The 24,676-nt window shown below is 34.5% G+C and overlaps 1 protein-coding gene across 4 annotated transcripts in view; it reads right to left on the reverse strand.

The window, feature by feature from the left end:
- FSTL5 (follistatin like 5) overlaps window positions 1–24,676 on the reverse strand; it is a 788,412-nt gene that overhangs the window by 625,779 nt on the left and 137,957 nt on the right. For 2 of the 4 annotated variants that reach the window (XM_021101310.2, XM_021101308.2), the window contains exon 3: window positions 21,669–21,699. In XM_021101310.2, the coding sequence (XP_020956969.1) occupies window positions 21,669–21,699 (31 nt within the window). Of the gene's footprint in view, window positions 1–21,668; window positions 21,703–24,676 lie in introns of all 4 variants that reach the window. The other 2 variants (XM_021101309.2, XM_021101307.2) reach the window with 1 other exon arrangement.

Genomic DNA, 24,676 nt, shown 5'->3' on the forward strand with positions numbered 1-24,676 from the left:
CTTGGTATTTGTTGGAGTATCTTTTTAAAGTTATATAATCTCAATATGGAACTTTGGATGAAACATAGTTCACAACAGGACTGTACTTAATTTGGGAAGTGAAAGAGAATCAGAATGGGTTTTCAGATTTGGAAGGAGTCATACTAAAATTAAAGCTAGTTTTTTTTTTTTTTCAGATCTGTTTCAGCATCTTCTGGGGACAAAATCTACATGCGCTGTCAGAACATTAGTAGCTCTGACTGATGTTGAGTTTGTGACTTCATGAATGCCCATAACTGTCCCAAAAAATTCTAAAGATGGTGTTCATATTACTAATGGAACATAGACTTAGTAATTTAGCTAAACAGTTTAAAATAAATTTCAAAAAATCTGGAGTTCTCATTGTGGCTCAGTGGATTAAGGACCCCACATTGTCTCAGTGAGGATGTGGGTTCGATCCTTGGCTTCGCTGAGTGGATTAAGGATCCAGCATTGCTGCAAGCTGAAGTGTAGTTTGCAGGTGTGGCTCAGATCCATTGTTTCTGTGGCTGTGGTGTAGGCTTCAGCTGCAGCTTCTATTCGACCCCTGGCCAAGGAACTTCCATATGCCGCAGGTGCAGATATATTAAAAAACAAAGCAAAACAAAACAAAAACAAACAAACAAAAACCTGTATGGGGAGGATGGAAGTTCTCTCTGTTTCTATTCCCTAGTAAATTTCACTTGGAGTCAGTTTTTGCCATGCCTGTGAGGTTGCCCTTTGCATGTTCCTCCCACTGTGACTCTTCTCCCTGGACCTGTGAAACACAGACCACATGCCAGATGTGCTATATGCTATCATCCTGGAGAGTATCTGCCAGGACATTCTTTCCAGAATGACCAGACAAGAGTCAAACTCCTTGTAACATCTCTACCTGACCTTGTGATTTTTTTTTTTTGATTTTCATTTTTTTATCATAAACAATTTTTATTGCAGTAGCGTTGATTTACAGTGTTGTGTCAATTTCTGCTGTATAGCAAATAATATATACACATTCTTTTTCTAATATTATCTTCCATCATGGTCTATCCCAAGAGATTGGATAGAGTTCCCTGTGCTGTACAGTAGGACCTCACTGCTTATCCATTATAAATGTTTCAGATCAATTCACTGAAGACTCAGGTCCCTAAAACAAAAGTGAAAGCAGTTTTTCTCTGACAAAGTATGCCCTGATACTTCTACACTCTATGACAACACACTAAATTCACCATAAAAGACATCTGTTCCCAAAAGGTGAACATGTTTGTTGGCCATTCAGCAGAGGCACTCAGACTCAACATAGGATTTTCATTACTATTTTCAAGAGCAGTTTGAAGCAGGCTAATCTTAGGACACTTACCCCAGCCATCTGCTGAAGAGCACAAGGTTTTCTGTGCTTTCTAGCTATTTATTTTCATACTTCCAGCAGACCACTTACTGTGTCAGCATAATTGGATCAACAGAGGATGGGTCAGCAAGAATTGTAAAATACATTAGAGAATGAGACAGTGATGGATGGCACTTTCCCCCAATATATAAAGATTTGTTAACAAGTTTGTGAAACTCAAGTTTTTAAAAATGTGGTTATATCTCAGGTAAACAATTAATTTTTTTTTTCCAAATTTAGTCCTATTTTATTAGCTTCCCCTACTGCAAGTCTCCCTTCTCATTGCACATCTCCTAAGTGGTATTTTCCAGCTCACTACACCTCCTCAAGCAGTACTGCCCTGGGCTGGGCAGCAGATTCCTGATGCAAGTCTCTGGTTTTTGAGGACGTCCTGGTGCCCTCCTTTGGCTGTTTCCCTCTTGGCAAGACAAGCAGCTCAAGAGACCAAGGCCAAGTCTGTAGCTTGCTTTCCACCAGGCTATGTTCAAGGGAATTGGACCCTAGAATTCCCTACTATGATCCTGAGCCTGCTTCCTGACATGCAGAGAGCAGATTTTTTTTTTTTTTTTTTAATTTTCAGAAGAAGTAAAAGTGTGGAAAGATCATGCAGGTAGGTTTGAGAGAAGAGGATAAACCAAGGTGTGTGAAGGATGGGTGGAATGCTCAATTTGTACTCTTGGTCCAGGACCCAAAAATGTTAGAATTGGATCTACTTAAAACATACATTTATATCTGGAAAAGATGAAAACTAACTTGAAAAGAGTTCGTAGCAGCACAATTCACAATAGTTAAGACATGGAAGCAACCTAAGTGTCCAACAACAGAGGAAAAAATGTGTGTGTGTGTGTGTGTGTCTGTGTATGTGTATGATGAAATAATGAAATATTAGTCAGACAGATAATGAAATAATTCTATTTGCCATAACATAGATGGACCTAGAGATTATCATACAGAGAAAGACAAATACCATATGATATCATTTACATGAGGAGTTTAAAAAAGATACAAATGAATGAATTTGCAAAACAAATATAGACTCACAGACAGAAAACAAATACCAAAGGGGATGGGGGCTGGAGGGATAAATTAGGAGTTTGGGATTAGCAGATATAAACTACTATAGATAAAACAGGTAAACAACAAGGACTTGCTGTATAGTACAGGGAACTATACTCAATATCTTGTAGTAACCTGTATAGAATAAGAATCTGAAAGATAATATATTTATATATAAATTATATTAAATTATATATATAAAGTTAGTATTTATATATAAATTTTATAATTGTATATAATATTCATATTTATATACAAATTATATAATTATATATAATCTTTATATTTATATATATATGCACATGCATGTGTGTGTGTCTGTATATTCATGTGTGTGTGTATAACTGAATCACTGTAGTATGAAGTCAATGACCCACTGATATCTAAATGCCTTTATTTTAGTCAAAGATTTACACAACTTCTGTTGGTTCTGTAGCCCTTTGATAACATCACTCAAATTATTGTGGCTTGTACCTTTGATTTTGTCAGTTGGCTGTGAAGACCACCTTTTCCTTTCTACATCTGAAATTTCATACTTTTTATGATATGACACATACATCTTCCTCAAGCAAGGGAAGGTGGAACTTTGGCAATCCAGGTATAATCCCTAAAGTGACTTATAAAATAAAAACAATTTGAACAGATCATGAATTTAGGTATCTTACTCATTACAAATTGAGCTAAGCATGACATATGTTCCAAATACCAACTTACTTTTCCAAATTAGAATGAAAATACACAATCCAGTTTTACAAACTAATTTCTTGAAATTAAATGAAAACTTAGTGTATGACAGTAAATTAGGCTATACTCTGTTTTTCTAGATTATACTTTTTAAAAGATGACTGAAAATAGAATATATTTGCTGTCTTGAAATTAGATGAAAATTTAGTGTATGACAGTAAATTAGGCTATACTCTGTTTTTCTAGATTATACCTTTTAAAAGATGACTGAAAATAGAATATATTTGCCATCATCTAAACATAAAACACTGTTAAAGGTAATTATTATTATTATTATTATCTTTTTTTGTGGGCTGTACCTGCAACATATGGAAGTTCCCAGGCTAGGAGTTGAATCAGAGCTGCAGCTGCTGGCCTATGCTACAGGAACATGTGATCCAAACCTCAGATGCGACCTATACTGCAGCTCAGGACAGCACTGGATCCTTAATCCACTGAATGAGGCCAGGGATTGAACTCACATCTTTACGGATACTAATTGGGTTTCTTACTGCTGAGCCACAGTGGGAACCCCCAAAAATAATTAATTTTGAGAAAAAAATAATGTATCACATTTCTTCTGAGAAATAGTTTAAATAATTCATCTCAGATTGCATTACATGCTTTTATGTGAAAGTATACTGACATTTGTAACTGAGTGTGTCTTCTAGTACATTCATCATTTATTAACATTCTCTGAATATCTCATATGAAGAATGTAACTGTCAAGGTTTTAAGAGAGATACAAATCTGAGTAATTCCTGATTTTAACCAGGGTCTTTGTGTGTGTGTGTGTGTGTGTGTGTGTGTGTGTGTGTGTGTGTGATAATACATAGTAGCTTTTCAAAAAGTGGAAAGTGACTTAATTTTATATCTTTATGTATCCAAGTATATATGTATAATGGTATATAAATTTATATTAAATATATTTCATTTATGTATGAGCTTATGGACAATATGAATTATATATGATATGTAACATGTATATATGTGTGTGCATATCTGCATTTTCATCGACCATAATTTGAATTAGATTTAATTAACATTCATTGGATACCTGTGAGATTCCAGGTAATGTGCTAAGTAATTTTTAAATATACTATCAGATTCATTTCCTTCTTTGGTTCTCACAAGATAACTTAAAAAAAGGAGTCCCAAATTGTAAATTAGAAAATGTAAAGAGAAAGGAAAGACTGTACAATTTAAACACTTTTTCCCCATTTGAATAAATAACTGCACTTTATTCTCTTGATTAACCAGGGTCAGGGGACACACATCTTTTGGATAAACTCATACTGTAATTGGAAATAATAAAGTTGTTGAAAATACAGTTTTAAAGTATATCTCTTTAGTCAAAATTAAATCCAATATTAAAAATAAAACATAATTGAGTGCTATGAATAATACTTATGTTGAAAAGGTGTCCTTTCCCTTAAAACAGACATTTTCTGCTCCCACCATGATAACTCATAAATACAGTGATTAAACAGTTCTCTGTATCTTAATTCATATGTTAAATCACTCAGTAAATTATAGTAATATCATGTAAGCCAACAGTTATTGAGTATTAATTATGTTTTAAGACTCTTTGGAACTCTTCTTCCTGTAATTGCAGCTAAAGCTCACAACAGAACGATCCGATGGGGGCTATTGTTCATCTGATATTTAGGGAAGAGAAAGTAGAGACTCAGCTGATGTTGAGGCTGGACTGAAAGTCTCCTGGCCAGTGAATGTCCAAGCCAGGATCCAACCCAAGCATTTGCCTCTTGAACACACTGCCTTAAAATAATGATTGCCTTATCAGACTCCTTGTATAATGTAATTTGATGTTTTACTTTTATTGGTTTTATCTTATAATTGAAATTTATGTAAATAAAGATTATCTTTCACTTGTTTATATCACAGAACAATTTTTTTAAATATTATGATAAAACTATAAGTTGTCTTCCCATCTAACTAGTTCAACCTATTCACATTTTTTATTCATGTTTCATAGGCAATAGGATTCTGACATTTAAATAATTCACCTATTTGTTCAAATTTTGAGGAGATAGGACTTTTCCATTTCACAGTGGACACAATGTAATTTATATTGATTACTATGCAGTTTTAAACAATGAGCACATTATTTATTTATTTTTGTTCACTTTAGGGCTGCATCAATGGCATACGGAAGTTTCCAGGCTAGGGGGTCAAGTCTGAGCTGTAGCTGCCATCCTATGCCACAGCCACAGCAACACCAGATCCTAGTAGTGTCTGTGACCTACACCACAGCTCACGGAAACGCCAGATCCTTAACCCACTGAGCAAGGCCAGGGGTTGGGCCCACATCCTCATGGATACTAGTTGGGTTGTTACCACTGAACCATGAAAGGAACTCCAACACATTATTATATTTAGACTTATCCAGAAAATAGAGATTTTACTATATTACACATGCAATAGGATACTTAAGGATAACTGAGAATAGCAATCTAAGTAAAAGCAATAAGTTTATTTTAAATGAAGCTGCAAACATTTATTAGCCATATAATTTTGCATGAGTTATTTAATTTTCAAGACTCATTTTCGTTACACATAGCTTATATCTACTTTTAGGGCTTTTCAATTGATTTTGTAAGCTAAAGAAATAAATATATGAATAAATACGTGGGGAATGGTAAGTGATTGATATATATTAACTCTCCTTTTAATTAATTAATTTAACACAACAAAATTCACAAACAAAACAAATCACATCTGTGATAACATAATATTGTGATTGTACTAATTATATATTGTTTACATAAATCATATTATATGATCTGTCACATAGATCCTATAATTTCTAATATTGTGTGCTATCATGTATCATATATTATTAGATATTAGTATATGTGTATATTAATATTACATATAATTTATATAAGATCCTCCACACTAAGATTTTTTTTCCTTTTTAGGGCAGCACCTGTAGCATACGGAAGTTCCCAGACTAGGGGTCGAATGCGAGCTGCATCTGCAACTTATGCCACAGATTACAGAACACTGGATGCATAACCCAATGTGAGCAAGGCCAGGGACAGAACCCACATCTCCACGGACACTAGTTGTGTTCTTAACCTGCTGAGCCACAATGGAATTCAGATACTAAGATTTTTTTTTTAAGGAAAATCTTAAAACATCTTTTTTTTCTTTGTCTTTTTAGGGCCGCACCCTCGGCATATGGAGGTTCCCAGGCTAGGGGTCTAATTGGATCTATAGATGCTGGCCTACGCCACAGCCACAACAATGCCAGATCCAAGCCACATCTGCAATCTACACCACAGCTCACGGCAATGCTGGATCCTTAACCCACTGAGCAAGGCCGGGGATCGAACCTGCACCTCCTGGTTCCTAGTTGAATTGGTTTCCGCTGCGCCATGATGGGAACTCCCCTTAAAACATTTTTTATTAAACATTATAGTATGATAATAATGTTCTATCAGTGCTTTTGCGTGAAGATATATTTGCATAAAAGAGAAGCAGAGATGCCACGTAGAAAATCCAGAAAACTGATGGTACCTCAAGAATGAATTCTCAAGCCTGTGTATTCTAAGTAGTCTTATCAAATCATTGCTGCCTCATTTCCCTGAGAAATAAAATGATGAAGACCAAAGAAAGCCAAGACATAACATAGGGTCCTTTCTTTCTATGGACTCATGAGAATTACATCATGCAAATTATATTTTAATTCCCATGATACAGAACCACTGGGAAGAGCTTTGGGGGCAAGATTAAGACATGTATATGTTGCAGAAGCAATTTCGATTCCTCCTGTAAGACTGGAAGGCTTGATGAGGGAGGTGATTTGGAGGTAGCATAGTTTTAACTCTCAGGGATAGAGTTTATACTTTCACTGTATGCTTGTGTTTTTATGGGATTTAGAAGGTCTTTGTTTTGGAAAATAGCAACTATCCTGTGGCAATGGCAGATTTCCTAGGAACTGCAGTCTGAGATCCAGGAAGACAGGTTATTTATCCTTTTGTGCCCACTACTGTGTCTGCAGATCCAGAGCTTGTTGTGGTACACAGTTGATGCTCAACGCAAAACCACCACTGTATGAACCATCATTATGTTTGGATTGAGAATTCCCTACTGTTGTGCTTGCCAGCCACATAGGATCACCTGGTTTCCATTTGCCAATCCAATATATATGTCTGCTCTTCCATTTTATTTTAACAACCTGTGCTTCCTGGCTTTCATCGCTTGCATCATCTTTGCATATAGGTTCACTCCTGGAGTCCTTCCCAAGGATCTAGTAAACAGACCTCTGAAAATCTCTTGGCTACTTACTTTTTCCATACCAGATCCCCAGTTGTAGTCCTAGAACAGACTAGTCAGTGAAAATTGTTGGAGTTCCAGTGTAAAAGAACCTGACTAGAAACCATGAGGTTGCGGGTTCGATCCTGGGACTCACTTGGTGGGTTAAGGATCCGGCGTTGCTGTGAGCTGTGGTATAGGTCACAGATGCAGCTCAGATCTGGGATTGCTGTGGCTCTGCCGTAGGCCAGCAGCTATAGCTCCGATTAGACCCTTAGCCTGGGAACCTCCATATCTTATGCCACGGGTGTGGCCCTAAAAGAAAAAAAAAAAGAAAAGAAAATTATTGCCTGGCATATCAGTAAGCAAAGATGTTGCAGCCATCAAGCCGTTACATCACAGCTGTTCAAGTGGATGGTGATTTCTGAGGATACTCAGCATGAAAACAAGATGCCCAACATCAAGACATCAGTGGCTGCACAACTGTGCACCCCGAGGAGACTCAGGATGAGAAAGCATCACTAGCCAAGGTGCACATCAAAAAATGATTTCAGTGATGGTACACTCTCGCATCTTCCCATACATCGAAAAACTAAATTCATTAACATTAGGTGTCTGGTTTTCTTTAATCAGCAGTAATTTTTTTCATGTTCTGCCTACCTGGGAGTTTGTTTGTTTGTTTTTTAGCAAAAATTCCTGGAGATTATCATTCTAAGTGAAATTAGTCAGTGAAAGACAAATATCAGGGCATTCCTGTTGTGGCTCATCAATAACAAATCTGAATAGTATTCATGAGGATGAGGGTGCAGATTCGAATCCCAGCATCACTCAGTGGGTTAAGGATCCGGCATTGCTACAACCTACGGTGTAGGTTGCAGAGGCGGCTCAGATCCTATGTTGTTGTGGCTGTGGCATAGGCCAGTAGCTACAGTTTTGATTTGACCCCTAGCCTGGGAACCTCCATATGCCACAGGTGCAGACTTAAAAAGCAAAAAAGAAAAAAGGCAAACATCATATGATAGCACTCATATGTGAAATCTAAAAAAAAAAAAAAAAGAACTCATTTGCAAAACAGAAACAGAATCAACAGTCTCACAGACTTCATAAAACTTATGGGTACCAAATGTGACAGTGGGGGAGGAGGGATGGACTGGAGAATTTGGGATTATCATATCCACACTGAGGTATATGGAATGATGGCCAACAGGGACCTGCTGTATAGCACAGGGAACTCGACCCAATATTCTGTGATCATCTATGTGGGAAAAAAATCTGAAAGAGAATGAATGTCTGTACATGTATAACTGAATCACTTTGTTGTAGTTCAAAATCATCACAACCTTGTTTTTTGTTTTTTTTTTGTTTTTTTTTTTTTTTTGTCTTTTTGCTATTTCTTTGGGCCGTTCCCACGGCATATGGAGGTTCCCAGGTTAGGGGTTGAATCGGAGCTGTAGCCACCCGCCTACACCAGAGCCACTGCAACGCGGGATCCGAGCCGCGTCTGCAACCTACACCACAGCTCACGGCAACGCCGGATCGTTAACCCACTGAGCAAGGGCAGGGATCGAACCCGCAACCTCATGGTTCCTAGTCGGATTCGCTAACCACTGCGCCACGACGGGAACTCCCTTTTTTTTTTTTTTTTTTTTTGTCTTTTTGCTAAATCATCACAACCTTGTAAATCAACTCTAAGAAAAATTTTAAAATGAAGATAAATAAGGAAAAAAAAAGTTAAACAAAACAAACAAAAAACTCCTATATATCCTGCTTCTTCTCTCACCTCTTTGGAGAATTCCTCAGTGCTATCTGAGAGGTTGTCTCCTGAGCTTCAGTCCTCAGCTTTGTCTGCCAAATCAAACATAATTCTCAAATTTTAGGTTGTGCTTGTTTGTTTTGTTTTGTTTTGTTCAGGTAACAGACTGATGGATTGGTCAAGGCTCTTTCTTATAGACAATAGAATCTGCAGTAATTTAATTGAAGTTAAAAGTTAAAGATATTTATGAAAGGATATAGAAAACAGCTCATAGGACTGAAGCAGAGGATTGTACACTAAGCTGTTAGAAATAGTTTCTAAAACCCATCATAGAACTGAAATATCAAAGGGTTACTGCCTTTGCCATCATCAGGACCAACTACTTAAGGAAGCTATGACCTACCAAAATCATGCTACTGGGTTCAAAATTACACTGCCTATGCCATTATCTGTGAATAGAAAATTTCTTTCTCCCAAACTGTGCCCATTTTTGAACAAGAATTTCATAAAGGGTCATGATTTCATGAATCTGATGGAAGAAAACTAAATATATCCAGAAGGCTAACTGCAAGGGAATTTGGGAAATGTAGCTTTTTATTTGCAAGACTCTGTAAAAAATCTATAAAAAGAAAGTGTGCTAATTGATGTTTAATATGGTTTCTGAGTGAACCAATTGACATTTTCCACTGCAAAGCCTCCACAAATTTTTGATAAACAAGGATATACATGAACATTTCCAAAAGAAGAGTATTGAAAGGTTTTTGGAGAAATAGATGCACATATAAAAATTTCTGAATTCTCAAAATGTAAATGATAGTCATTTTTAGATACATAGATTGCCAGTAAAATGTACTCTCTTGTTAGTATGTAATATTCTTCTGAGGGCTATATAGGATAATATGTGAAAAGCACTTAACAGAAGACCTGGCAATAAAGAAGTACTCCTGAATGTTAACTATTCATATATACATACATGTAAATCAAGATAAAGCAACCAAAACACCTTACCTAGGGCCTGGCACTTACTAACTACACAGAAACTATGAATTACTATAATCATTCTTTTTAAATTCCTGAATTTGTTTGACTTTTTAAATGACCACACATCAATTAAGATTATGGAGTGAGGGAGTTCCTGTCATGGCTCAGGGAAAACAAATCTGACTGGTATCCATGAGAATGTGGGTTAGATACCTGGCTTCACTCAGTGGGTTAAGGATCCAGCATTTTTGTGAGCTCTGGTGTAGGTCGCAGACACAGCTCAGATCTGGTGTTGCTGTGGCTGTGGCGTGAGTCAGCAGCAGTAGCTCCAATTCAAACCCTAGCCTGGGAACTTCCATGTGCCACAGGTGTGGCCCTAAAAAACAAAAACAAACAAACAAAAATACAAAAAGGCAAAAAGATTGTGATGTGAAAAGATATTATGTAAGTGTTTTTATGTGCATCTATCTCTTGGCTGCATGTTTATATAATTATTTTACCTTAGAAGCAAACTCAGTAACATCTACCCTTCCACGAAACAGCAAAGAGAGGCTATCAATAGGGAAGGCCAGTAGATGCTTTATTCTATATTCACCTGCACCCTAGAGGATAGCCAAAAAAAAAAAAATTACTCTCTGAATGGTAATGTCACGGTGGTGGTGGTGGTGGTGGTGGTGGTAGAGGCAATTATAAAGGTTTATTGAGTGCTACTCCCAGACTGCTCCTGATAAGTGTGCTGTGTTTTTAATAACAATAATCAAAACAAACTTATCTAGAAGGAGCCATCACTACTCACATATTACTGATGGGGACATTAGTACACTAAGGTCAGAAAATTTTCCATAGTCACACAAGAATTTAGTGGTGAGTCCAGTATCAAAACTTACTCTATGGAAACAACCTTAATGTCCACTGACAGATGAATGGATTAAGAAGATGTGGTACATATATATAATAGAATACTACTCAGCCATAAACGAATAATAACATAATGCCACTTGCAGCAACATGGATGCAACCAGAGATTCTCATACTAAATGAAATAAGTCAGAAAGGGAAAGGCAAACACCATTATCATATCATTTATATACAGGATCTAAAATATAGTACAAATTAACCTATCTACAGAATAGAAACAAACACACAGAAATAGAGAACAGACTTGTGGTTGCCAAAGAGGAGGATGGAGAAAGTGGGATGGATGGGGAGTTTGGGGTTGATAGACGCAAACTATCATATTTAGAAAGGATTAGCAATGAGGTCCTACTGTACAGCACCGGGAACTACATGCTGTCTCTTGGGATAGAACGTGATGGAAGATAACACGAGAAAAAGAATGCATATATATGTATGATTGGGCTACTATGATATGCAGCAGAAATTGGCACAATATTGTATATCAACAATACTTTAAAAAATAAAAAACAAAAATAAAAAATATGTGCTAAAAATAACAAATAAAATATTTATGAAACTAACATAAAATTGTTAAATCACCTATACCCTAACAAAATTTATATTAAAAAAATAAATTTACTCTGTTTCTAGTGCCTGGTGCTAAACCACCAAATGAAACTGATTTCATGATCATCATGCAGTTCTCAGGTTTGAAACATGGAACAATAACTTCAGAAAATGGAAGAACAACTTGCAGCTTGTCAAACTGGAAAATTGCTTAGGTTGTTACTAGTATTTCTCAATGCTGTACCTGTTAATCAATATCAGCCTTCTGTCTAGCCTAGGAAGTCTCATCACCCTCATATTATTCTTGCCATCAAATCTGCTACAGGTACTTTCCTAGTTTTAAGTTACTCTATGAATCCATCCCATTCTGTACCTTTAATGCTTTCTCCTTTGCTTCTCATCAGCCTCACATTAATATTTAAATATGTGTAATTTATGAATGCTCCATGACTTGGGTTAATCTCCCTCATTCTTCACTTCTCTTATTCCTCCCTGTTCCTCTAGAAAATAAAAGGAGAATTTTTTTCAAAAGTCCATTCCTCACCGCCCCCCGCCCCCACCCAGACACACACATGTAAACATCTCACCAGACCTCCATGCTTGCACAGAATTCTGGCCTTTCTATACCAAAGAATCTAACACACATTTTGAGGGTTGTACTAATCTATCCTAGTGATAGGGACAAAGTAGGATAAACAAATAGTTAGTCCCAATTGTGGATTGTAAATAGAAAATCCCCTGGTGCAAAAAGAATTTATTAGTATAGGTCTTACTGTACTTACTGATGGAAACTAATATTTTAAAAAAGGAATGTAAAAAATTGATTTAGACATTTCAAATTACATTGAAATAAGACCTCATCTACACCAAGAGATTTTCATTCCATTCAAAAGGGTACAATGCTTTACCTCATTTAATCCTTAACACTATAATCTGTGGTATAACATATTTATATTAAAGGTGAGAAAAGGAGATTGTGTACTTAAGTTGGAGAATAAATAATTGAGTTTAAGTATGCTGAGTCTAAACCTTATGATCTACCCTGAAAAGTGTTGTATAAATCAGTGTTCCTTGAATGTGGGTTTTCTAACTCTAGTGCTATGAATGATATCAATAGCCTTTTCCCGAAAGGTGGCTCATGGGTCTGAGAGATTCTTGGTCAAATGCTATGGAAATGCTTAATAAAGCAAAAGCAAGCATCACTAAAGGATTCTGTAAAAAATCTTGCAATATTATAATGCATATTTGACCAGAGTTCTTCCTGATTTTGCAATGTGCAATGGATAAAGAATTCATGTATTGATGTAAAAAACAATGATATTGTTTAGTAGAGTAATACACATTATTTTCCATTAGAAAACATTTAAATCTTTTTATGTAGGTAATTATTATTATCCATGTAAGGAGCAAAAACTATAAAATGCAGCTTATAGATATTTAAAAGGGAAATTGCTTGGTCTTTAACTTACTAGGTAAGACTTCAAATTAACTAACCATCACAAAGAAATGTATGTCCACTTAGCTTCTTAGAATGTAATATCACTTATAGAGTTATAAATCTTCTTTATATAAAAATATATCCTTCACAATTCAAAAAATTCAAACAACTTCCAAAATACTTAGATATAACTACATATTCGGGTTAAGGTCTTGAACCCAAGGTTAAGACCTTGTGTATAAGGGAAGAAATACATACTTTTAAAAGCCAAGATAAATATAGTTTATTTAATAATGTCAAATTTCATATTTAAAGGGCCAGGGGAGATAAAGCAAAAAGGAAAAACTGATAGATCATGTAAATTTTCATTGGAAGAGTTTTTTTTTTTTTTTGCAAAAAAAGTGTAATTTCATGTGGTTATTTCAAGAACCACTCTTTCATAAAACTTAACCTTTACAAGATTTAAAGTAAGTGAAGTTACTGTTTCAAGCTAAAATAAATGAAGCCATCATAGACATTTGCGTTAATATTGCTTGATATTTCTTGCAACACAACACTCAACTATTTCAGGAGCGAGCTTGTGGAATTTCTTAAACATCTTCTTTTAGGAAAGATTTGAGTTCTGTTAAAAGTGTAGAATAAAGTTATTTTTTATTGATGATTGAAAGAAAGATCCGGGTTGGGATGTCAGTGTGCAAAGAAAAAATAATAATTGAAAACTATGTAAAGCAAAGCCTGAACAGTTTTCATTTGATAGTCCTTGCAGCAAGCATTAAATCATGATTTATTAGAAAAAAATTAAACCCTGTTGTTTGGGGTTGTTCTCCAAATGTTATCAAACCTATGATGTCTTGATTTCTTTTCGATAGCACTGCCTCCTCGTGGGCAAAGTGAGCTGCAAAATTCATCAATCTGAAACCAAGATAAATGACACATTGTATGAAATGATTTATTGGTATCCTTCTGAAAACTACAAAATGTATGCAGAATGGATAGGGAATGATGATGTGGTTGGCATAATATAAATGGAGCTCTTCTTGGCATAAATGAGAAACACAATCAGATACTTTTTGAAACCTCTTCTGGTTGATGATAATAGCATCATTAGGGAGGGAAGGATGTTTGTCTTCCTGTTTGCTATGGCAGGAGGACATGCATCAAGATCATCCAAAATTGGACCAAGCTGTTTAAAAGAATTTTTAAAGAATGGAGGTTGAATGTTATCTTAATTCCCAGAGAAAAGTTATGACTTCCAATGAAAGCTTTATGACTTGAAAGTTATTTGGAGGACATTTGAGGTCATCTTTTAGACTATTTGGAGTGAATATATTCCCCATTTATTTTTCTTCTATGGAATTATACATTATAAATTAAATAGTTATGTATTTGAAACTTTGTCAAAGTAATAATTACTCTCATGCGTATAAATGGCTTTCAGAATTGGCACCTATGTGTAATCATTTTTGCTTCAAAAACTGACAGAAAAAGATATGGTCACTTTTCTAATTATGAAAGATTGGAAATGAAACAGATTTCAGCTAATTAAATCAGAAAAATCTGGCAATGTGCAATAGTAATTGCAGAATATATTTTAATTGAGTTATTACTAAATAATCAATGTATACTTATTAAGTCAGGTATAAAATGAAATTGACTGAAATATTTGAGGTGCTTATAATATTAGTAATTAAAGAATTGCCAATCATACACTATTAAATTGTGCATATATGACATTGATATTTTGTGGCAAGGTTATCAATAACATAAGAATATATTTTGCCCCTATTTAATTGCAAAAGTGCATTTTAAGAAGACAAACAGCAGAGTTCCTGTCGTGGCTCAGCAGAAATGAATCTGACTAACATACTTGAGGACACAGGTTAAATCCTTGGCCTTGGTCAGTGGGTTTAGTATAGGGCATTGCCATGAGCTGTGGTGTAGGTTGCAGATGCAGCTTGGATCCCACATTGCAATGGCTATGGCAAGGCCAGTGGCTACAGCTCTGATTTTACCCCTAGCCTGGGAACCTCCATATGCTGCAGGTATGGCCCTTAAAAAGAAAGAAAGAAAAGAAAACAAATAGAATGCAAATAGAATTGCTCTGATACAATGCAATTGTTATGATGTAAAATATTTGTAAAACAATTGTTTCTTTACATTCTTTTATAACATTAATTTTTTTTTTTAAGAATTACTATCGTAAGTCTGCTATAAGTACACTTGTCTAACCAGACAAGTACACTTGTCTAATCAGCACTGTTGTTTTCCAAAAACAAGTAAACAAACTTTTCAATCCTTTATTTTATATTTTCTGGAGGTGAGTTTTCTTGTCTTTTAGGTACATGGACTTTTCTAAGGATTATAACTATTGACTATGGTAGGCAAAAACACAGTTTTTATAAATTCTACAAATAATTATTTGTCTCAGCAACAGTTTTCTAAAATGAATGTTAAACCCATGCACCTACATTCAACTAATCTATGACAAAGGAGGCAAGAATATACAATGGAGAAAAGATAGCCCCTTCAATAAGTGGTGCTGGGAAAACTGGACAGCCACATGTAAAAGAATGAAATTAGAACACTTCCTAACACCATACACAAAAATAAATTCAAAATAGATTAAAGACCTAAATAAAAAACTAGATACTATCAAACTCTTAGAGGAAAACACAGGTCAAACACTCTCCAACATAAACCATAGTAATATCTTCTCAGATCCACTTCCCAGAGTAATGAAAATAAAAACAAAAATAAACAAATGGGACTTAGTTAAACAAAAGTTTCTGCACGGCAAAGGAAACCCTAAACAAAATGAAAATACAACTCACAGAATGGGAGAAAATATTTGCAAATGAAGTGACTGACAAGGGACTAATCTCCAAAATTTATAAACACCTTCTGCAGCTTAATAACAAAAAACAAACAACCCCATAAAAAATAGACAATCTAAACAGACAGTTCTCCAAAGAAGACATACAGATGGCCAAAAAACACATGAAAAGATGCTCAATGTCACTCATCATTAGAGAAATGCAAATCAAAACTACTATGAGGTAGCACCTTACCCTGGCTAGAATGGCCATCATCCAAAAGTCTACAAACAATAGGGAGGGTGTGGAGAAAAGGGATTCCTCATACACTGCTGGTGGGAATGGAAATTTGTGCAACCACTGTTAAAAACAGTATGGAGTTTCCTCAGAAAACTACAAATAGAATTACCATTTGATCCAGCAATCCCACTCCAGGGCATCTATCCAGAGAAAACCATGATTCAAAAAGATACATGTATTCCACTGTTCATTGCAGCACTCTATACAACAGCCAAGACACAGAAACAACCTAAATGTCCATTGACAGAGGAGTGGATAAAAAAGATGTGGTACATATACACAAGGGAATATTACTCAGCCATTAAAAGGAAAGAAATAGTGGCATTTGAAGGAACATGGATGGACCTAGAAATTATCATGCTCAGTGAAGTCAGTCAGAGAGTGTGACACCAACATCAAATGCTGTCACTTACATGTGGAATCTAAAAAAAAGGACACAATGAACTTCTTTGCAGAACAGATACTGACTCACAGACTTTGAAAAACTTATGGTTTCCAAATGAGACAGGTTGTAATTGAGTAATAAAAAAAAGAAAAATAAAATGAATGTTAAGAAACCTATCACTTATAATGTATAATGCTCTAATTTATTAAAAATATAGTGAATATGAATTTCATTTAATGTTAAGATCTTCATTTTAGCTATTACTTATTATGCTGGCTATATTTTATTTCCTAAACATAAATAAATGCAGCAATTAGATAAAACATAAAGGTCTCATCATATATATGAATTATCATCTTTCAATTTAATACATTTTCATTTGTTAATCATTTGTTAATATCCATTGGCTTTTATGAATAAGAATTTGAAGGTCAGTTACTGTTTCTGACTAGCTACCTGGCCTTGATGAAGTGAGACAACCTTAGGATATATATACATATATATTATACACATATTTGGGAATATATGTAATATGCATATATGCATATATATATATATATATACACACATACATTCTGTGTCTATCAGATTATGTTTTGTGTTCTCAGTTGCCAATTCCATGATGTAGGAAATAAAGAAGAATGTGAATAAAAATAAATAGAAAATAGCTTATACATGCATTTGTGTGTGTAACAATTGCAGACTTCATAGTTCTTTGATACCATTAATTGTCCCTAACACATTTTTTTAATTTGATCAAACATGGTCTTGACATAATATTTTTTATTGTTCAATAGATGTAAGAATGTGTGTACCATGGGAAAACAATTGTGCAGCTTATCTTTTCTTTATACACAACATGTATATGACATATTTGCCATGTAGAACCTAAGAATTATAATTTTGAAGACTAAGTGTTTATCATAATAGTATTGTCCAATGTCTTTGTAGAAGTATAAACCTTAGAATTTCAGACATGTAAATGACTTTTGTTATCACAGAGTATGTTATGCTAATATTTACCACAGAAAATCAATTAATCCTGGAGGGGTTAAGTTACTTGTCAAAGATCATAAGTATTTAGTGAACAAGCTGGCATAATTTTCACATATGTCCCTTAGAATATTACCATGCTGCATTTACCACAATCTATTTTTTTCTTAAAGTTACAAAGCACTGAACAGTTTTTATATAAATTGGAAATAGGAAAAATAATTGCAAGTATGACATAAAAGAAAAATAATGCATAAATAATGCAATTCATATATATATATATACATATATATATATAAAATCCATGAAAGCATAAAAAACATTGCTATTAACAGTTTGCTAAATTAACCTACTTTATAACTGGTTATTGGTTAAATAAAATATTATCCCTTTAAAGCAGAACAAAAAAGATAACATCGATCTGGATTATTCACTTTGGATGTGATTTCTCAAAAGGCAGACATATTTGGATGCTAAATCTTATCTAATAATATGTGTTTGGAAATTTAAATGAGATAACATATGTAAAAATCTCAATGCAGTGTCTGACATCTATTAGATACTTAAGATAATAAAGTAACATGTGAGTAATTACTAGGGAAATGACTTTAGTCCTCAGTGTTCCCCAAATGCAGAGACTTCATAAAAATATGAATAGGAATGGTGAAAGAGGAATATACTTTATTTTTATCACTTCTGAATGGGAATAAATAAGAATATCCATTTGAGAAGAAAAGAGGGGAAAACTGGGCAATAAAAGCAGCTGGACTTTTTGGTGAATGGACAAACATTCTTTTATTGACAGAACAAGTGTAAATCCAATCCTGAGGAACATGCCATAGCATAACCATGTGCAAACTGGCCAAAGTGATTTTATCCCTCTGGTTGTAAAGTCAAATCCTTTTGGAAAAGTGAAAATTCAGTGAAGCTGAGAGAACTGTAAGTTATTTCTAAAGCAAGTCTTATTTAAATTTTCCTAAGACTGTTACCATTTTATTACTGAGGACTCTAGAGAGATGTTCTAAAATATACATAAATAAAATAATCACAAATTAAAATACTCCCTTGAGAATATTGGCAGATGATAATTGACTCATGGTGATACTTATGATAGAACTATTCTTCAAAGAAAATTATTTCTCAATAATATTTATAAAAATTTCAATGGATTTTAAATACATTAATGCTCTATTTTAACTTGTATGAATGTTACTGGAGAACAGTGTGAAATATGGCTTCCTAAATAGTTAGTTGCTCCTTCTTTTAAAAGTGTGCTGTGATTTTCATATCTCTTAAAATCTTTAATGTAGCTTTATGGAAGGATATCTTAAACAATTGTAAACTTCAGAACTGTGTACTAAATAGAGATTAGCCTTTGTCTCGTTTAACAGTAGGCAATACAAAGATGAAAATGACTTGAGACTCCAATAGCATGCTAACTGCTGAACTGAAATTCATTATGTCAGTTTAATTCCACAAAATAGAATTTTAAAATATGTATAAATATGGATTTTTACATTAAATCAAAATAACATTACAGCATGAATAAGAATAAGAGCATGTACAAGTGTCAAATAATCAGTTGGCAACAGAATTGCAAGTTTCCAAACATTTCAGTGTATATAATTCTGTAGAAGAGGGATTAATTTTCATTGCAGTGCTTCTGAATTCATATAATTTCAGGCCACTGGTATCATGAGGATAGGTTTGCTGTTTCAAGCAGAAATAGTCACCAAATGTAGGAAATTAGAAAATTAAAGACTCACTCTGTATACATTCTTTTTTTTTATTACTCAAATGAATTTATCACATCTGTAGTTGTATAATGATAACAATCTGATTTCACAGGACTGTATACATTCTTGACAATGTAATAAAAGAGTTCTGGAAAATAAGATTATCGATTACAGTGGAAGTCCACAGAATTACTAGCTGAGAATTGGTTACTAAAATTAAGTGAGGACATAGCTAACATTTCAATTATTCATCACCAAGAAGTGTGCAACATGTAATTTTTCTGAGTTTTTGTTATCTAATAATGGGTAACCTACTGCTTGCATGACCCCAATTTTTCTTAATATTGGTTTAAAATATTTTAAATGACCATTCATAATTTCAAGTAAGATAATATTGCAAGATGATTGTCATAAATATTCAAGATAAAATGTCGAGTTTCTCTAAGCAGAGCTAGGCAACACATTCTGGGGTAACTGTATATCTCTGATTTACTTACAATTCAGTAGTCTAAAAGACATTATGTGAGGGTTCTGTACCATGTGTCCGTCAGCCAATAAGAATGAAAGAAGTGGCAGGCACTGTCTTGAAATTTTTATTACATTATAAAAGAAAACATGTTCCCAGACAGTAGTTAAAAAACATATTTTCTATTATTTCAGATGATATAATTTATGTACCTCAAGGTAATGAAGCATAAAAAAGACAGCTATACTAATCTTATTTCAACTATAGCAGAATTATAAATATGATTGAAGATTAGTCTGAAACACTGGGCCCCTTCACGCAAAGAAAGATGTGCACTCAGTATATTTACAATGCATTTTTTTTTTTTGCCTTTTCTAGGGCTGCTCCCACAGCATATGGAGGTTCCCAGGCTACGGGTCTAATCAGAGCTGTAGCCGCCAGCCTAAGCCAGAGCCACAGCAACATGGGATAGGAGCAGTGTCTGCAACCTACACCAGAGCTCAAGGCAATGCCGGACCCTTAACCCACTAAGCAAGGCAAGACCAGGGATCGAACCCACAACCTCATGGTTCCTAGTCAGATTCGTTAACCACTGAGCCACGACGGGAACTCCATAATGCATATGTTTTTTAAATGAAGATCACACAGAACAGTTTCTGTACAGAAGTGAAAAATTTGGAGTTCATAAAAATGTTCTGAGGATAAATAAGTGTAATCATCTCATATATAAAACTAACAAGCCATACTTCAGTTTGCTGAAAAAGATACAGTTTGGTAATTCCTGGAAGGGCAGTCTTACAACCTAAGTCATTTGAATAAAATATACTTAGCAGAATTTTTAAAAGTATGTTTTTTCATATCCTTCAGTAATAAAGACACATACAGATGAGCAAACCAAAAAAATACGTAATTCGATTGTAGGAAAAGGTACAGAGAAGATTATGTCATTGTGTTTCGACTTATTATAATAAGCAAGATTGGTGTCATCAAGCCAGTGACCCTCAGAAGTGTAACTACCCTACCTTCATTTCAGGAGTACAGGTAACCTTTGCAACTTCTCCACAGTTATATTTTTAAATTTACTTGTGTGGAATTCTAAAAAACTCTAATATATATATATATTTTTTTTTTTTTCTTATGCTAAAAGGATGGAATGAAACAGAGCATCTGTGCTTTGCTCCATAACTAAGCTTGGGACTAGGACAACTTTGGGAAGGGACAGATGGGCAAGGATGCTCAAAATGTCGAAGAAGAATGGAGAGGCCAAAGGATTAACTCTGGAAAAAACTGTGAATTTCGATCAGTATGATCAGCAGGAGTACACATTAATGAAATATTTTGTTAAATGATTACAATACACTTAGAGTAATTTATTATTTCAATGCAAAGACTTCAACACTTGTCTTTATGGGGAATAAAGCCTTTCTATGTCTAACTAGGATTGACCATGCCATGCAAAAGCTTTTAATATACAAATACATATATTTATTTACTTTTTTCAGAGAAAAAGTGAGACAGCAGTGACTCAACAGTTAATTCTCCATGAAACATATTTTGAAAAGGTTCATCTACTAAATCACAGGTGTGACACAACACCAACTATTATGGGCAATGGTTGGTGGAGGAATTCAATTGGAATAACTCAGAGAATATACAGAAAATTGGGTTGAAGTTTTGAAAAGCACTGTATGAAGAAAGGAAAGCTTGATAAAAATCTTCAGTGGCCTTGGAGAATTCCCAAAGGGTTCACAGTGGCTTTAAAATCATGTTGACAATTTTAAATCTCATTGTTTTCTTATTTTTAACTATATTTTCAGTAGTAGCATTAAATCACTTTTTTCCTTCTATACATACACAAATTATAAAACTATGATCTTAAAACAACAATTCCTTACCTTTGACTCTTGAACTTTCTTGACTTTTTTCCTGCTGGAAATAAAACAAAAATTTGTAAGTATTATATCAACAGCCTGATATAAAATATCAATCACTACAACTAAAAATTTGTCAAAATGTTTGGTTGTACATAATGCCAGGAGTCACTGCAACACAATTCTCACTTTAAAAAATACTTATGTCAAATATTTTATCAGAATTCTAATCATTCTTACTGGATATAAATATTTCCAAGAAATCAATGCAATCTGTGAATATGGATTTATAAATAAATGGTTAATTAATAAATACATAAATAAATAAAAATTCCTTCCTTGGGCTGTTCCACTTAACTATAACAGATAATGAATGATATCTTCAGAATTTGTTTTTAATGTCTCTATGTTAATCATAAATTATTGGTGAGAAAAAAGTTTAAGGGCAAATAATAGAGAATTCCCTAAAAAAACAAAAAAGATGATTCAATGGTCCTTCTTTCAATTTAACTTAGAATTGGGCTCTCCCTTGCTTCTCTGAGGCTAAAGTTGACAACAATTCTGTTATTTATTCGGAGCTGCTTCAGTCAGACCTGTCTTTCAATTTGACATACCCTTTATTAGTTACCAGGCAACCCCAGAAGAATTAGCTTGCTTTCAAGTACTTAAGCAGAAATTGTGCACTCTATAACTTCTTGATTAATATTCAAGCATAGTTTTACTCTGTCTAAAAGTTTCAATGTCTCATACTAAAATAATTTTGAAATATTATGTTTCTGGTAAAAATTATATACAGAAGTATACATAACTGCAGAATTGTACAATGTCAATAAATTTTGGTAAAATTTATAAACAGTAAAATATAGATAACTTATTTTGTTGTAGGCATTCACTCTAGAGTCATATTTTGAGCATAAAAATGCATATTGACAAATGTGTATTTATTGAACCAGCTAACCCAATGTATGGTTCTATTGGACTTGTAATATTTTGTGTTCTAAATCTCTTTTCCTAACCCTTCCAGCCTTTGTGTTTAAATTCTGCACTCTCCTTTTCAATTAACTGTTTTTTTTTTTCCAGTTCTGATTTAATTTCAAGCTCCTGGGGTCCATTTAAACTAAAATTTCAATATAAATGACTGTAAATATATGTTATTGTTTTATAATTACAGGCAAGTAGGCTTACATTTTCCACATTGGTATCAATGAAAAAATCTCTCTGTTCTCTCTCCGCTGTTCTCTCTCTCTCCTCTTTTGCCATTCATTCATTCATTCACTTAATCATTCATTCTTTCAACAAATTTATATAGATCACTTTTATGTGCCAGACACTCTTCCAGGTGACAAGAGTATGAAGCGTGAACAAAACAGAAAACAAAGTGTGTCCTTTCGGAAACTAATTGTTACATAAATAGCAGTAAGTTCTATATAGAAAAAAGTATACCATTAAGTTCTAGCAGTTTGGAGTGAGTGTCTTCAGTTTTACACAGGTCTACAATGACAAATAACTTCTGAAAAACTCTAAGATGAGAGGATGATCCAAGCATCTATCTGGGGAAAACATTTTTTTTTTTCTTTTGTCCTTTTAGGGCCATACCCACAGCATATGGAGGTTGCCAGGCTAGGGGTCTAATCAGAGCTACAGCTGCTGGCCTATGCCACAGCAACGCTGGATCCATAACCCACTGAATGAGGCCAGGGATCGAACCCACAATCTCTTGGTTCCTAGTTGGATTCATTTCCACTGCACCATGACAGGAAAACATGTTTTTGGAGATAAAAAAAAAAATTTGCAAATTTCCTGAGATAAGGAGGTCTTGGCATTGTCAAAAATACCAAGGGGAACTGTGTGACAAGGAAGACTGATTAAGGGGAGTTTAGTTGGAAGTACAGAAAGGGAGGCAGCAGGGATAGACAGACCATCATTGGGGGTATCAGTTAATTCATCAATTTTTGCACTGAGAGAGCTGAAAAAGCATGGAACACTTTTTCTCAGGGGAGTAACATCATCTATGTTACATTTCAGTAGCATCATTCTGGCTATTGAGAACAGTTTGAACAGGGGATATACAAATTAGAAGGACCAGCAGAGATAGTATTGCCGTAATCCTGTTGGGAGCTGATAAGCATTTAGAAGGGTGTGGTGCCTTTGCTGTGCAGAACCTTTTCAGTCTAATTAGGTCCTATTCATTTATTTTTGTTTTTTACTGACATTACTATAAGAAGTGGATCTGAGAAGATGTTGCTACCATTCATGTCAGAGAGTGTTTGGCCTGTTTTCCTCTAAGAGTTTGATAGTGTCTGGTCTTATATCTAGGTATTTAATCCATTTGGAGTTTATTTTTGTGTATGGTGTTAGGGAGTGTTTTCATTTCATTCTTTTCCATGTGGTGTCCAGTTTTCCCAGTATTTTTGTGTATGGTGTTAGGGAGTGTTCTCATTTCATTCTTTTCCATGTGGTGTCCAGTTTTCCCAGCACCACTAAATGAACAAGCTGTCCTTTCTCCATTGTATATTCTTGGCTCCTTTGTCATAGATTAGTTGGCTGAAGGTGCGTGGGTTGAATTCTGGGCTTTCTATCCTGTTCCACTGATCTATATTTCTGTCTTTGTGCCAGTACCATATGGTTTTGATGATTGTTGCTTTGTAGTATAGTCTGAAGTCCGGGAGCCTGATTCCTCCAGCTCCATTTTTCTTTTTCAGGATGTCTTTGGCTATTCTGGGTCTTTTGTGCTTCCAAACAAACTTTAAAATATTTTGTTCGAGTTCTGTGAAAAATGTCCCTGGTAATTTGATAGGGATTGCATTGAATCCATAGATTGCCTTAGGTGGTATAGTCATTTTGATAAGATTAACTCTTCCAATCCAAGAGCATTATATGTCTTTCCATCTATTTGTGTCATCTTTGATTTCTTTCATCAGTGGCTTATAGTTTTCAGAGTACAGGTCTTTTGGCTCTTTAGCTAGGTTTACTCCTAGGTATTTTATTCTTTTGGATGTGATGGCAAATGGGACTGCTTCCCTAATTTCTCT

The sequence above is a fragment of the Sus scrofa genome, chromosome 8 (assembly GCF_054392235.1).
Source record: "Sus scrofa isolate SSC_HxYL_T2T_F1_AM1 chromosome 8, Sscrofa_HxYL_maternal_Yorkshire_Landrace_v2.0, whole genome shotgun sequence".
Classification (NCBI taxonomy): domain Eukaryota; kingdom Metazoa; phylum Chordata; class Mammalia; order Artiodactyla; family Suidae; genus Sus; species Sus scrofa.